This window comes from Zonotrichia albicollis, chromosome 3 (assembly GCF_047830755.1).
Source record: "Zonotrichia albicollis isolate bZonAlb1 chromosome 3, bZonAlb1.hap1, whole genome shotgun sequence".
Lineage (NCBI taxonomy): Eukaryota > Metazoa > Chordata > Aves > Passeriformes > Passerellidae > Zonotrichia > Zonotrichia albicollis.
In genome coordinates, this window is record NC_133821.1 from 47,995,374 (window position 1) to 48,009,952 (window position 14,579).

The window sequence follows — 14,579 nt, forward strand, 5'->3', positions numbered from 1 at the left end:
CCCATAGTGTGAGCTAGGTTGAGTCACAAAACTGCTGACTAACTTGTGGGTACAGAAAATCTAGTTTTCAGGATAGAGGTAAAGCTGTGTAGGCATAGAGATCTGTTTCCCCTACAACACCTTGTGGTTGTTTTTCTTTTAAATTATTGTTTCATTTTAGTGCATTTCTGCATCTTAAGACAACTGCAAACATTAAGGGTTCACTGCAGTTACTGTGGCAACCACTGGATGTTGCAGCAGTTACATTTTATCAGCTAGTTCTTACACACACACACACAAAATACATATGTGACCTCCAAGGTGTGAAAAAGCACGACTGGGCTTGTGGTTAACTTCTTGTACCATACTCAGTCACTGACTAATACCAACACTTGAGATTTTGTTGCTGTTTTTTTTCTTCTGATGAAATAACATTTTTCCTCCCTATCAGCTGCACTCTGTAATTCAGAGTTGCTTTCTAGGTGCAGGTGCTGTTTACAGATCAGCATGTGTGCTCTTTAGCAGAAGCTGAAGTAAGCTCATAAATAGATCTTTGAGAGATGTTTGTTTCACTAGGCTTGAATGAAAACTGTTTGCAACTTCCAAATAAAAGGCTTTTCTGGATTTCTTTAAGAATAACTTGGGGAAAGTTAGATTTATTGATTTTTTTTAACTGGTTAAGGACACTGCATTCCCCTGCCCCTGCACCAATGACACTGTGGTTGTATTACCTCATCCACAGTGTCATTAAAATGACTTCAGATTATAGTGGGCAAGCTTTACTACAAATACATAGTATTGCAACTATGCATTAGGGAATATGTAAAATACTTGAATATCATTTGTCACCTTTTTGTGATCTTCATGTATTTAATTATACCACTGCTTGAGTACAAACTGTACCCTGGAATTGTTACACTGAATGTAGCAATCATAACATCCTAGCAACTGAGGGCAGTGTATTGCCTTCAGTGCAATTATGTGCATTTATTTCTTTAGCAGTTGTCCTGCACTCAGTTAATGAAGCTTCTGTTTTCTAACAATATGGTAAAAATAGCATCTTCCATAACTTTCTATTCATCTTGCTTATCTTTGCACAGTTAGAAGCTTTAGATCAGTTTTTCAGAGCACCTGATAATGTTTTTCCTCACTGAATAGTCCATCACAGCATAGGAGAAGTAATGAAAACTTCTTTCTTTCTTCAAAATCTTTGATGGTATTTATTTCATGCCACACCTTTTCCTTGCAGCTGCCTTGTTCTCAGTGGATAAACCCCTTAAAGAGATCACTTAGACTCTCTGGTGATGAAGTACCTGGCAAAAAACCTTTGTTGAATGATAGCTCTCTGTGACATTGCTTTCAGATTCTCTTGTATTGTGTCTGTCTACCACGTTTAAGCTAGAAGGCAAGCACAGAAGAGATAGATATGTGCACACGAGTGTATTCACACATTTAAGTAACATAATTTTGCTCTTAAAAAGTTTCTGTGTCATCATAGTTGTAGGTAATTTTCCAGAATTAGCTCAGTGTGCTTTATTTGTTTCAGTTTGGGGATGGAGAGGGGTAATTTGGAGCTTTTTGTGTGATGATATTTAACAACAACAACAAGAGCTTTTTGTTGTGTTTGAGTTTAGGATAGGTTGTTTGCTTTTTTTTGTTCCTTATTAATTTGAATTAGCATCAAAACAATGACAAATCTTTCTTGCAGATAAGATTTCAACCTAATGATCACAAAACCATCAAAGAAACAGCTGATGAGCTGAAAATTTTTGAAGGCATCAAACACCCTAATCTGGTTCGTTATTTTGGTGTGGAGCTCCACAGGGTAAGAAAACATAAAGTATTTGGGCTTTTTTAACAAGGCAGAGAGAAAATTTTAAGAAGTTTTGCATTATTGGAGGTTTTTACATGAGAACATTCTAGTTGGTCTTGTCTGATTATCTCTGTGTATAGCAGTGTGTCTTTATTCCTCTGGATATTGAGGTCTCTGAAACATAGTTAGGAGAGACTTTTTGGAACTGGTACATAAACAGAGGAGGCTTAAAATAAGTGAATAGAGTGAGTAATGCTGGAACTATTCTATGCTGCTACTCTGTTGAACTGGTCTAGAAGCAAGTTGTATCATATATGGTATGGTAGCTCCTGTATGTAGATAAAGACTAGACAGGCTAAAACCTGTCCCTGTTAGCAGCAAAGGTTGTACTTGTAATGTATCATGTTGATTCCTGCAAAAATCTTCTGCTGCCATTTAAATCATGATTCCAGACAAGTATTGGAATTTGGCTAGCATCTCTTCAAAAGGAAATAGCAAGTTTTCATGCTTGAGCAGTAGAACTAATGAAGTGTATTTTTCTATGGAGTTGGATTCCAGAGTTGTGTGCTGGGATACCCAACTTCTTACTACTCTCTGCTTTCCACATGCCCTTCCCACTTGTGAGTCTCAAGTCCTCATGTCTTGCTGGAAAGTGCTGCTTGGATTTGACTGGTTTGCTCAATATGGATAAAGTTGTTTTGTTGACCCATTGTTGGTTTAGAAGGGGACATAGGCTGCTTTCTGCAGCTCTCTATTTGAGACACAAATTTGGGTGTCTGTGCCACTGGGTCATTGGTTTCTTGGACTAGATTCTAAATGTCTTTGTATCTTTGCCATCTTTTTATATTAATTCAGTCTGTTTAAAATCAGATGGGCTTGGAGACAGAGTGGGAGCAGAAACTTAATTTTTTCCTTAAAGTGAGTTAGAGTTGGCATGCTTGTTCAAGCCACAGCAAAGAACAAAAAACTTGCCCATTTCAAGCAGTCAACACATGATGATGCAGGAACTGAGACAGAGAGAAGGGATTAAAAAAAAAGCCCAAAACATAAATTTTGTGCCCTTTTCCACCCCCTTCTCTAAATAAGAAAGAATCTATAAATTTCTGTGTAATACACCTGCAAGGTTTTCAAAGTGTCTGTCATTTGCTTGATGCCAAAGCACTGTATTTTTATATCACCAGATAGTCTCAGTTATGTACAAATGATATAGATAGGCATGTAGCAGAGAGTTTCCATAGCTGTGCAATAGAATATTAGATATTTCATGGTAAGTGATACTTTCATGAAGACATTACATGATACTTTATTTCATGAATAGTTAAGGATGTAGGGAAAACTGTATCTTAATTCAGTGCTTAAAGTATAAAGAAATTATACCGAATGAAATCTGGTTTGTTTCCCAAAACAGGAAGAAATGTACATCTTCATGGAGTACTGTGATGAGGGCACTCTGGAGGAGGTATCCAAACTGGGCCTTCAGGAGCATGTCATTAGGCTGTACACAAAGCAGATCACCATTGCTATCAATGTGCTGCATGAACATGGTATTGTTCATCGAGACATTAAAGGTAATGTTGACCAAAAAGGTAATGTTGTTGTAAAGTGTGGTAGATGAGAGCAGGGGGAAGGACTGGGGCATGTATTTGCATATTTAGTGTGCAGTTTCTATGCAGCCATTATTTGTATAAAGCCTTCTATTAAGTTTTCAGTTTACAAGCCATTGGATAGTTTCATGCTTTTTCTTTTACATGTAGATCGTAAAAAACATTCACAATTGTCATTTCAAACTCATAAATTTTGCCCATGATTTATATAGTTTTTTTAGAGGTTGTTAAGATGATTGGGGATTTATCTAAACTCAGTTATTAGTCCTTGCAGTTTTAGCACTAATGTACTGAGTTATGTAATGCTGTGTTCCTTCTTGTCTGTGCAAATAAGTGGTGTTTTCTGGAGCTGACAGGCAGTGTACAGTGCTAGAGTTGTGCATCAGAACTTTTCCTTGTGATTCCATTTTCCCAAAGAGTTTTGGAATTTCAGATGAATGGCTGATTAAACTTTGTAACAAAACTGTTGTTAAAAGCACTTAAGTGATTTTAGGATATCCCTTTATCTAGTGGTTTTTCCATACATTTATCTTCTCGTGCCTGGCTGTCAGCATTTGCGTACATAATTAGCAGACTGAAACTGCAGTAACCAAGGGGGGGGGTTGGGCTTGGCGTTTAAGATACCCAGTGTCAGTCCTCATTTCAGGTTCATTTTTCTTTTTCTGCGCCTTCCAACAACATCCTTCATGTCTGGTTATCTTGGTTTTGTTAGTCTGGCATATTTGGCTCACCGGTGGCAGGAGACTTAGGCGAAGGTAGGGGAAGCAATGCACACGATATGTGTGCCCTGTGAATGCTCATTTTGTGCCAAGGCAGTGCAACCCAACGATGCTGGGTTTCTATGTCCCTCTTGCTCACAGGGTTTTGAATCACCGCAGCAGTGTAGGAGGTTCCCAGTTGCTCTTGGTCCTTTGGCCTCGTGCTTCTCATTTGGGAAAAGAACTATCTACGATCCAGAGGCCTTCCACCCAGGTAGGCCACTCTTGAGTCAGTTTTGGCTTTTTTTTTTCTAGAAAACACTTTCCCTCACTCCCATTCCCCAGCAGTCTTACCTTTTCTGGTTCTCCTTCCTCACCAAAGGTTTCTCTCCAACTGTGGATTTCCCTTTGTGCTTTTCACAGTTCTCTCCTTGCCCTTTTCTTGATCATTCCTTGTCCAGGTTCTGCTTAGCTGGATTATGCTCTCCTGGAAGCTCGTTGTGATCAAAATCCAAAGCTGGCTGAAGGGATTTCTTTTGTGCTGCTCAGTGTCATTGCTGATATCTGGATATATTTCCAAATAGGTCTTCTGCTCTTCAGGGAAACACATGGAGTGAGAAAAGCTGCTTAACAGAGCTGTAATGTTGTGTTACCTGAGAGCATTTCTGTTGCAACAGGTTCCTTATGTCAAATGTTAGAGTGTTTCTTGAGAATAACAGAGGGTCACTGCAGGCACTTCTGTGTATAGACCTTCCTGAAGCCATGGCAGAATATAAAGACAGACCACAGAGGGTATTTTTATAAAGGTTACTTGATGCATTGGAAGTCTTTTGCTCATTGACTTCCTTTATGCTGACATTGCATCCCCAAGTTTTCAGGCTAACAGCAGTCAAGAACACTCTGATTTTAATTTTATCTCTTGGGTAGACTGGTACTCTTATTTTTCTGATAGGGAAGAGTGACATTCAGACTGTTAAAACTACTTCCCTATGAAAATCTTGCTGTCAGACCACACTAGATCTCTCATGGCCAGTTTGTTTAACATCACTGTCAATCTGTTTCTTTTAGCAGCAGATAAGCAATTCTTATAACGATTGTTTATCTGTATCCTGCAAGACAGCTGTACTTGGTGTCTGCAAGTACCTTGTGCTCAAAAATAGACTTTTGGTTAGTAGTGTCCTGTTGAGCCACCTTTGTCTTTCAGATGCTGTCATGGCATCCAGCTCTGTATGGGTAAAACACAAAACAAGATAGAGCTGCCAAAACCATTTTTCAGCCTGTGGTGGTGAGGGCAGATGGAGGGTTGTGTCAGCTGGTTATTGCATTTGGCTGCACTGCTTTTGCTTAGTGTGCATCATTGAAAAGCAGGTGGTGCTGGTCTGTAGCAGGAGACTTTTTAATCTCTATTCTGGGTATTGAATTTTAATTCCTGTGGCTAAGCCCAGTTTCCTTGGTTAGAACTGTTTCACTTTGTAAGGAAGCTGTTCTGGTCAGTGATGCAGGATGATGGAATGTTTAATGCTGGAGGGAACCTGTGGACATCTCTGAGCCCTCTGTCCTGAACACGGCCAGCCTTAGTATCAGATCCAATGTCAGATCAGATTGCTCAGGACATTGTTGAGGTGAGATATATGTGTATCTCCAGGGATGGAGATGCCCTGTTCCAATGACTGACCTATCCCCACTGTGAAAAGCTTTTTCCTGAGAGCTCCCTGGAAACTCTGCAGAGGTTGCTGTTGTATCCATTGCTGCATGACCATTTCACAGTGTGCCTTTGAGGGAAAAGTCTGTTTCTACAGTCTTGCTGTCCTCCTGTTAAACAGCAGTAAATCCCCTGCAGACACTGCCCTGAGCATCCCTTCTTCAAGCAGAGCAAACCCCTCTCACAGCCTTTCCTGGTCCATTGGGTGCACCAGCCCTCTGAACACTGTCCTGGGTTTGCTCCCGTGTGTCATTGTCCCTCTTGTCCTGGAGAGCCTAAAAACAAGACACAGCACTCAAGGTGTGATCTCAGAAGTGCTGAATTGAGAGGCATTAATGAGGCCATGCCTGGTGGAGTCCCTTCAGGAGAGAAGCGCATGTTCTTGAAGACTTCTTGGATGAATACAGAAAATAAAAGGATTGTATCTGAAACTTTACCAAGTCAGAAACCTCGAATGAGATGCTCTATACAAAAAAGTCTTCATCCCACTGCTGCTGTAGTATTGTCTTCTTGTAACCTTGTTGTTTGCTCAAAACCTTGTGAAACTCAAAGCTTCTGCTATCCTGTCTTCCTGATGAGCACAAAGGAAGGAAGGTCATTCACCAAGAGCTGGAAAACTGCAACAGGAGACTGTGAGCATGTGTCATGCTCTCTAAGAGACTGAGAAGGAGAGTATGCGGAAGCTGATTTTCTCATCCAAGGGTAGCATTTGGCCTGCTTGTTTCTTGAATGAAGTTGGCTGCTGCACTGCTTAAGCACTGGCTGTGGAATGTCTGAGCTGCCTCTTTTTCTGGAATTACAGCACAGCCTTTAGTGGGGCTTTTTGTGCTGCTCCATGGACTCACAGTATTTCCACCAAAACCTTTGGACTATCGGGCTAGTGCAGTTTTCGCTGTTCTTACTATGGGGCTGATTTGGCAGAAGTACAGGGCATGAAACTTGAGTTTAAATGCTTCAGGTTTTGGCTGCTGCAGCAGGAGTGTGGCTTTTGACACAGTCTCTTCACAGCGTGCCCAGGAGGAGCTGTGGTGTACCAGCCCAGGAGGGCTGTGCACAGCTGGGCAGCTTCCTGTCAAGTGCGTCCAGTGGTGGTGCTTCAGACAGTGCATGTGTAAGGGGAGGGAAGGAACAGAGGGGAGTGGTCTCTTTCTGCCATTTCACTCATGGCCTTTGTTTTATTTTGCCTGTGAACCATGTGGATGGGTAGGAGTTCCGTTCCATTCCCAGTAGGGTTAACTATCAAGGGTAAAAAAGCATCGGGTGTCTCCAAAGTACAGACCTCTTGTCTGCTCTTCTTACACGGGTCCTGCTGCATCTGTGCAGGTTTCATTTACTGCTTTTAAAGACTCCTCCTACAGCCTGGCCCTGGTTTCTGAACAAGCAGTTTACAGGCAGACTCCAGTGATAGCACAGCGGTGGAAGCTGACAGAAAGTGTCTGCAACATGAGTCTTCAAATGCTGTCTCTGGCTTCTTGCTGAAACTTTGGTTCAGTGCTTTATTCCATGTGACTGTTCCAAGGGCTTTCAGGAAAAGGGCTCACAGGAGCTTTCATGGCAATACTTAGGCTAAATTGTCATTAGTTTTTATTAAAAGGTACAAAGTCTTGTTTGCAAGACCTTGGAAGAAGGTTTTGAACTGTATTAAACTAAACTATTCCAGTAGCCTAAATTCAGCACTGCCAGGCTCCATCCACAGTAGTAGTTGGAAACTTCTGTGACATTCCCATGTTGCTTTCTTGAGGAATGGAGACACAGGTTTCCAGCGCATCCTTGGAAAAGTGTTTGCTAGTGAGGACTGTTTTTCCTAAGCTCTTTTCTTTAGGCTAAGTGCACCTACTTTCTGTCTGACAAGCAACTGCTTGGAAACATTGGAAGAGCAGTTGAAAGTTCAAAGGAAGAAGCTGTCGCTCTCCTCATGCATTGCCCATACTTCGTATCTCATTAAGCAGCTTTCTTGTACTGCTTTGTGTCTTTCTGGATCTTTCATTCAAGGAGCTGAGGGATGGTCTACCCAACTCCATTACACACACCTGTGATTGCAGGGTGACATAGATCCCACTGATGGCAAACTGCAGAATCCAGTGAAAGCATTCTGGAGGATGTGCAAGCATCTGACTGCCAGAAGTGGAAAACCATTGCACAAAATGTGGAGATGAGTTGCATTCCTGAACATTAATTCTTTCAGGACTTGTAACTAAAGGTTGGAATTTACTTCTGTTAGTGATTTACTTCTGTTAGTGACCTATCAATTGCTGTTCTATGTAACACCTCTGGGACTAAATAGTTACCAACTATTGTCAGAGTAGTCAGACAGAGTCCTTTCAGAAATGGGCAGGGTTTGGCATCATTGACCTGCACTGCCTTTTTTTGACTTGAGCTTTTTGAGAATTCTTTGTATTCTTTATGAATATCTTGGGGATGCCCAACCAAGTGAATGGGAAAAGGCTATTAGCTAAGACTAACACAAAGGAGGAGCAGCCAAGAATTTCTGTACTGCTCAAGGTGGAACAAAAGTGAGAAACTTTGGAAGGTTCTATTGAGATGAGCCACTTTTGAATGAAACTTTTGCATGACATGAGAAGAGGCTGTTTTTGTAGTGAAATCCCCACTGTCTGCCTACTCCTAGAGTAGGTGAGCAGTTTGTTCTTTGTATACTATCCATCTTTCCTCAAGAAAGACCACAGCTCTGTTTCTGCCAGGTGATACTTGTGATACTTGCTTTCATTGTGATACTTGCAGAGTCCAGAATGTGGCCTGATATAAGGGGCTCCTTCTGCTCTACCTGTTTTCTGTTGCTGTCAAAAAGAGAGTATTCTGGCAGGATGTTGAATGAAAGAAAAGCGCAGGTTGTCAAAACCACTTGGTTTATTTTGTATTGTTCTGTTGAGCAGTTGACTTGCAGATTCCCCTTGGAGATTTTTAACTATGCTAGGGAAGTTTGTTCTAGTGTAAGCTGCCAGTATAGCAAGTCATTTTAATGGTAGTCCTCCTCCAAAAATTGCTCTGGAAGTAAAGTGCAACAGGAGTAGGCACTTGGTAGTATAAGTAATAAAATGCTCTAAACTCTATTTTGCAAGTCGTCTGTGACCTTAAGGCCATTAAGGTCGGAAACACCTCCAAAATTGAGTCCAACCTTGGACAAACCACCACTATGTCAACAACTAAACTGTGGCACTGAGTGCCGTGCCCAGTTCTATCTTGAACACTTCCAGGGATGGTGATTCCACCTCCTCCCTGGGCAGCCTGTTTCAATGCCTGACCACTCTTTCAGTGAAGAAATTCCTTCTGATGTCCAACCTGAACCTCCCCTGGTGCAGCTTGAGGCCATTTGCTCTCATCCTGTCCCTGGCTGCCTGGTAGAAGAGGCTGCCCCAGCTGGCTGCACCCTCCTTTCAGGAGCTGTAGGAGTGATAAGGTCACTCCTGAGCCTGCTCTAATCCAGGCTAAACACCCCCAGCTCCCTCAGCCTCTCCTCACAGGACTTGTGCTCCAAACCCTTCACCTGCTCTGTTGCCCTTCTCTGGACACGCTCCAGCGCCTCAGTGGCCTTCTTGTAGTGAGGGACACAGAGCTGGACACAGCACCTGAGGTGTGGCCTCACCAGAGCTGAGCACAGGGGGATGATCCCTTCCCCAGTCCTGCTGGCCACACTGTTTTTATTGACAAGTGTGCTATCATCTGTCTTGACTCTGAAAAGATACTGGTGGGAAGGACATAGCAATGGCCTCTGCCAGGAAGCAGCTTCTTCTGAATGTAGTGCTCACAAGGAGAAGCACTGGAATTCCTGAAGGAGTCATTTCTTCTCTTTTTTTTTTTTTTTTTTTTTTTTAAATTGGAACACTTGTCAACTTCCCATTCACTTCATGTTAGCACAAACCCACCAAAACATCTTTAATGCCATCATATTCCACACTTAATTCACAGGTAAAGATCTAAATGTGAATTCAGCTATTATCCATTGCAACTTCCAAGGCTATATTGAGAAGCCCTCAATTCAGCTCTGGTTTAAACAAGTGTGTCCGTGTTTCCTTATGTTTCTTAGGAGCCAACATCTTTCTTACCTCATCTGGACTGATTAAACTAGGAGACTTTGGCTGCTCAGTGAAGCTGAAGAACAATACCCAGACAATGCCTGGAGAAGTGAACAGTACCTTGGGGACTGCAGGTGAGGAAGCTTGTGCTAGGCAGGTACTTGTTTAGTTTCCATAAAGGAAGACACCTCTGCCAGAAGTCTGGAGTAAAACCTTGTGTTTCAGGGAAACTTGATTTTACCTTAGCTAGTTTTGTGCTTTGCATCCAGAAGCCAAAACAATAAGTGAATGATATAATGTGAGAGTTAAAATCATGTTTGTCTGTAACTATAGAGATGCTGGAGCATGTGTTTTCTGGGGTTGTATTTTTCTCTGCAGCCTTACAGAAACTGTACTCTTCACTGAACAGCTGCTTAATAGATTTTCAGAAAATGGCAGTCACTGAAAGCATGTACTGTAACAGCATTTTCCGTATCACTTTTCAAACTGAAAGACAGTTATGCTGAAAACACAACAAAGAACAAGAAACCAGCAAACGGCAAAACTTAGCAAGAAAACCTGAGTAGTAATTCATTGGGTATTTAAAAAGCATTTGGTTTACCCAGTCAGCCACTTGATGTATATGTTCCCTCTGCTGTATGAACTGATGGCATCTTATGTGTTGTTCCAAAGCATACATGGCTCCAGAAGTTATCACCAGAGCGAAAGGAGAAGGGCACGGACGTGCAGCAGACATCTGGAGCCTGGGCTGTGTTGTCATAGAGATGGTCACGGGCAAGGTAGGGATGTTTCATGTGCTGATGAAAAGCAAACTGTTCTCAGCAGTTTTTCTGCAAATTCTGGTCCTATTCTCAGCAGTTTGTCACACTCATGTCTGCAAGGACTGGGATGGATTTTCATTTTCTGCAGCACAGAAATACATGCTCATGCTCTAGTGGGTAGCACGTTACTCACTATAGCTTGCACTTAGCAATGCTGTCACCTGTTGCAGAGGCCTTGGCATGAATATGAGCACAACTTCCAGATCATGTATAAAGTGGGGATGGGTCATAAACCTCCTATTCCTGACAAAGTGAGCCCAGAAGGGAAAGACTTCCTTTGCCACTGCCTGGAGAGTGACCCAAAGATGAGGTGGACGGCCAGCCAGCTTCTCGATCATCCTTTTGTCAAGGTTTGTCTGATGACTATGGCTGCAAAAACTGCAGATGGGAATGGGGAACAGCTCTTAATCAGCTGCTTTGTTCTCAGTCATGCCACAGAGGTTGGTACCATGGTGAGGGGCTGCTAGCCAATTGATGCTGTCCAGGAAAAATGGATTGGCAACTTTCCAGAAGCACATGTGTTGTTTTCAGCAAGCATGTGACCACAGGACGTGGTGTGCACCATGCAATAAACTTTCACTGCTGTTTTGAAATGCATCATCTTTATGTTCAAAAGACAAGTCAGGCTCCAACTCAGTGGTAGCTAATTGGATCTGAAGGGCTTTGCAGCAAAAACTTTAGCAAGTACAAATGCATGGCTTTTCAGAGATAAGGGCCCCTCCATAAAAAGTGAAACCACACACAAGAAGTCTCCCAATCTTCTGTGCAAAGACCTGATTTTAAGTTCATATTTAAAGTTAAGATCATACTGAATGTTTTATCTGGCAGCTGCTGTAACAGGCAGCAGTTCTTGCATGAACTATGGTGTGATGCTTTCCCTAACAACAGGCAAATATTCACAGCTACAAATTGAGCTGTATTAGTAACATCTTTTTTGAAGGAGTAGGAGCACTGTAGTTTATTGAATTCTGTCTCATTTTCCAGCATAAAGTTGATCATTTTGGTGTTCTGATTCAGGAGCAGTGTGTTTGGCATCATCACACATCCCTCATCAGTGCCGCTGTAGCAGATCCCATCCATCAGAGGGGGACACTGCTTTAGGCACCTAAAGGATGCATGGTAACAGTGGCAGTGTCAGTACTCCCATACAAACACTTGTAATGCATTACTGTGGAACAAGGAAGAGAAAAAAAAGTTCAAGGTGAAGGTGCTAAAGAAATGGATCCATGATCATCTTGCTGCAGGAGGGAGATGGCTGAAGTAATTGCCTTTTGCTTCCTTCACAGGTTTGCACAGATGAAGAATGAAGTTACTCAATCTCTGGCCTTTTCTATTCTGACAAGATTTGAATCACTACTGTATGTAATATTTACATAAAGGCTGTGCTGAGAAACAGTCTGAAAGTTGACCTTAACGAAGACTGCACAAGTGACAGTGTCACTTCCTCTGCTGCTCCTGTACATTTTACCTGGCACATGTTGCTCACGTGACGTGTCCGCAAGTTGGAAGAAGCTGCATGTTCAGTGAAAGTGCCATTACTACTGTATATGGACCAGACCCTTTTGTTCCTTCTCCTGTTTCTCATTTGACTGAGAACTTGTATTGTTAATATGTAGTATTTTTGAACTCTCTAGGTTCAGAAAAATGCTGTAGTGTTATCAGGCGTTATGGACCTTGTTTTTTAATCTGTTTGAGTGCACTGACTGTGAACTTTTACTGGGGTTTTTGTTTATTTGTTTTTGGCAAGCTTCGGATTTGTTATGCACAAGGCTGATTAATGAAATTTTAAAAAAAAAGGTTTTTCTCAATAAATGGTTTATTTTAGGACATGCTGGTGAAGGGTTTTTCTTCCAAAAGTAAATGTGGGACTGTGCCACATTTTAAACTTTTTACAACATTGGGATGAGACTGCTAAGCTGAGCTAACTGGAATAAGCTGCTCCTGTATTGCAATAGTCAGTTTTTGTCAAGTTTCAAGATGAGTACTGTGAGATGTTTCTTACACAAGAGGTAAGAGAAGTAAGGTTCCCCCTTTCATCACCTTCTGAGAAAAGAGGGTGATGGGCAATTCCTGACACTGTCTTTTATCTAAGGGACACCTTCCTTCTTGGATGTCTGCACTGTGAACAGGGAGTGCCCTGAATGACATTTTTGTCTTCTAGAAGAGAACTGTACAAGCTGATTCTTGTGTTCTGTTTGGCAAAACCAAGAACCTACTGTTACCTTTTAAAAACTGACTTCTGATCCTGGGCTTTCATTTCCCCACCACACCTCAGTTGTCATCAGCCTCAGAAAAGGAAGAGAGACTAGAAGTGGTTAGCAGTTGGAAAAAATAGCCTGCAATGCATGATCTAGTGGATTTTTTTTTACCTTGCTATTACAAATAGGTGACTTAAAACTGTTACTTGTAAACATTAGTGCAAGTTTACATATTTCTGTTACAGCTTCAGACTCAAAACAGGTAATTTAAATTTTTTTAATATTTAGTTTTATATTCTACTGTCTTGTCTCATCTTAAGCCACAAATTCTTGATTAGTCACATGTGTGGTGAGTTGTCAAGGAGATCCCACAAAATCTGACATTCCTACCTAGGAAAGTATGAACCTTGCTGTGTGTGTGTCACCTGTGCAGGTATTTATGCTCCGAAAAAATATAATACTAAATTTAAACAAAGACATCCCCTTCTTTTCAGTGCTCTGTTTTCAGCTGTGTCATAGGAGGTATGTTGTCATCCTCAGTAAAGAATGAGAGTACCTGAGGTAGAAGTGTCCCCCCAGCTTGCTGTGTGCTTCATTTGCAGTGCAGCAGAAGTACCTGAGTTGTGTCCTCACTTGCCTTGTTTCAGGTGCCCTTGAACACAGTGGACAGCTTTTAGTGTGACACAAAAGTGACAAACTCTTACCAGTTTGTTCTTGCCAACCAAAAGAAAACTCATTCACTGCATATTAGCTTTTTATACTTTTATTTTTGTATAAACAAACATTAAGACTAATTTTGTTAAGGCAGTTGTAGAACATACAGTTGCTTGTGGGGATGAGGGGCAAACACTGCTTCCTAATAACCTATGTCATTCTTTTAATACAGTGAACTGGAGAAGTTTAACTTTGGCAAGGACCATTAAGCTTTCTCTGCCTGTCAGTGAGTGCTGGAAGGGCCTCAGTGGTGTGCCAGGACTTGCACAAGTGCCTGGGAGGATGGATCCACGAGCAGCACGTTTTAAGGGTTGGGCCCAGGGAGAGGGGTATGAAATCATCTCATCACTCTTTCAGAAGGATTTACTTGTTTGGTACTTTCCTCTGGGAGAAGGGCACTTGGAGGGGAAAGGACTAAGATTGATAAGGAATGCCAAATGTCTTCCTTACTGCATGGTAAATGTGTGGCTCTCAGGAAGGCAGAAGAGCCTCTGTTACCCTGGGAATATGAATTTGCTGCTCAGAACTGCTCACCTACCGCCCTGAGAAAAGGCCACTGGAGGTCACTGGGCCTGCCAGGTAATGGTCACAGTAACATGCTACCCTGGAGAGGCCTTTCCTTTCTCCCCTCCCACCCATTTTCCAGCTCTTGTGTACAAGTGGCTTCAGGTCTGGCTTGTTAATGCTACTACAGGATGCAATACTCAGTTTTTCACTGTTAAGAGTGTTACAGCAAATAGAGAGCAGGGCACGTGCTTTATTAAACAGCATTGTAAACATTTCAGTATTTTCTACTCTTGGGCTCTAAAAACATCTGAGCCCATGTTTCTGTTCATGACATTGAACAATCTGCTCCTGAAAGGTTCAGAACATAGGGAATGCAGGTGTACACAAGATGTGTGAGGCAAAAAGCCTCCCAAAGCAGTCTCTCACACTGCCTGTGCCTTTCTTCATGGTGTAAATGTTACTGCCTCCACTATCCCTCAACTTCAGTTCTTGCTCCATGCTAAAAGCACTAC

General features: G+C 41.9%; 1 protein-coding gene across 14 annotated transcripts in view; it reads left to right on the forward strand.

Annotated features, from left to right (window-relative positions):
• Positions 1-14,456, forward strand: part of MAP3K4 (mitogen-activated protein kinase kinase kinase 4) — a 69,542-nt gene extending 55,086 nt beyond the window's left edge. For 7 of the 14 annotated variants that reach the window (XM_074537345.1, XM_074537344.1, XM_074537348.1 and 4 more), the window contains 5 exons: positions 1,688-1,804; positions 3,201-3,360; positions 9,839-9,961; positions 10,500-10,606; positions 10,819-11,925. In XM_074537345.1, the coding sequence (XP_074393446.1) occupies positions 1,688-1,804; positions 3,201-3,360; positions 9,839-9,961; positions 10,500-10,606; positions 10,819-11,115 (804 nt within the window). In that variant the 3' untranslated portion in view covers positions 11,116-11,925. The other 7 variants (XM_074537347.1, XM_005486493.4, XM_014266660.3 and 4 more) reach the window with 3 other exon arrangements.
• Positions 14,457-14,579: the final 123 nt, after the last annotated feature.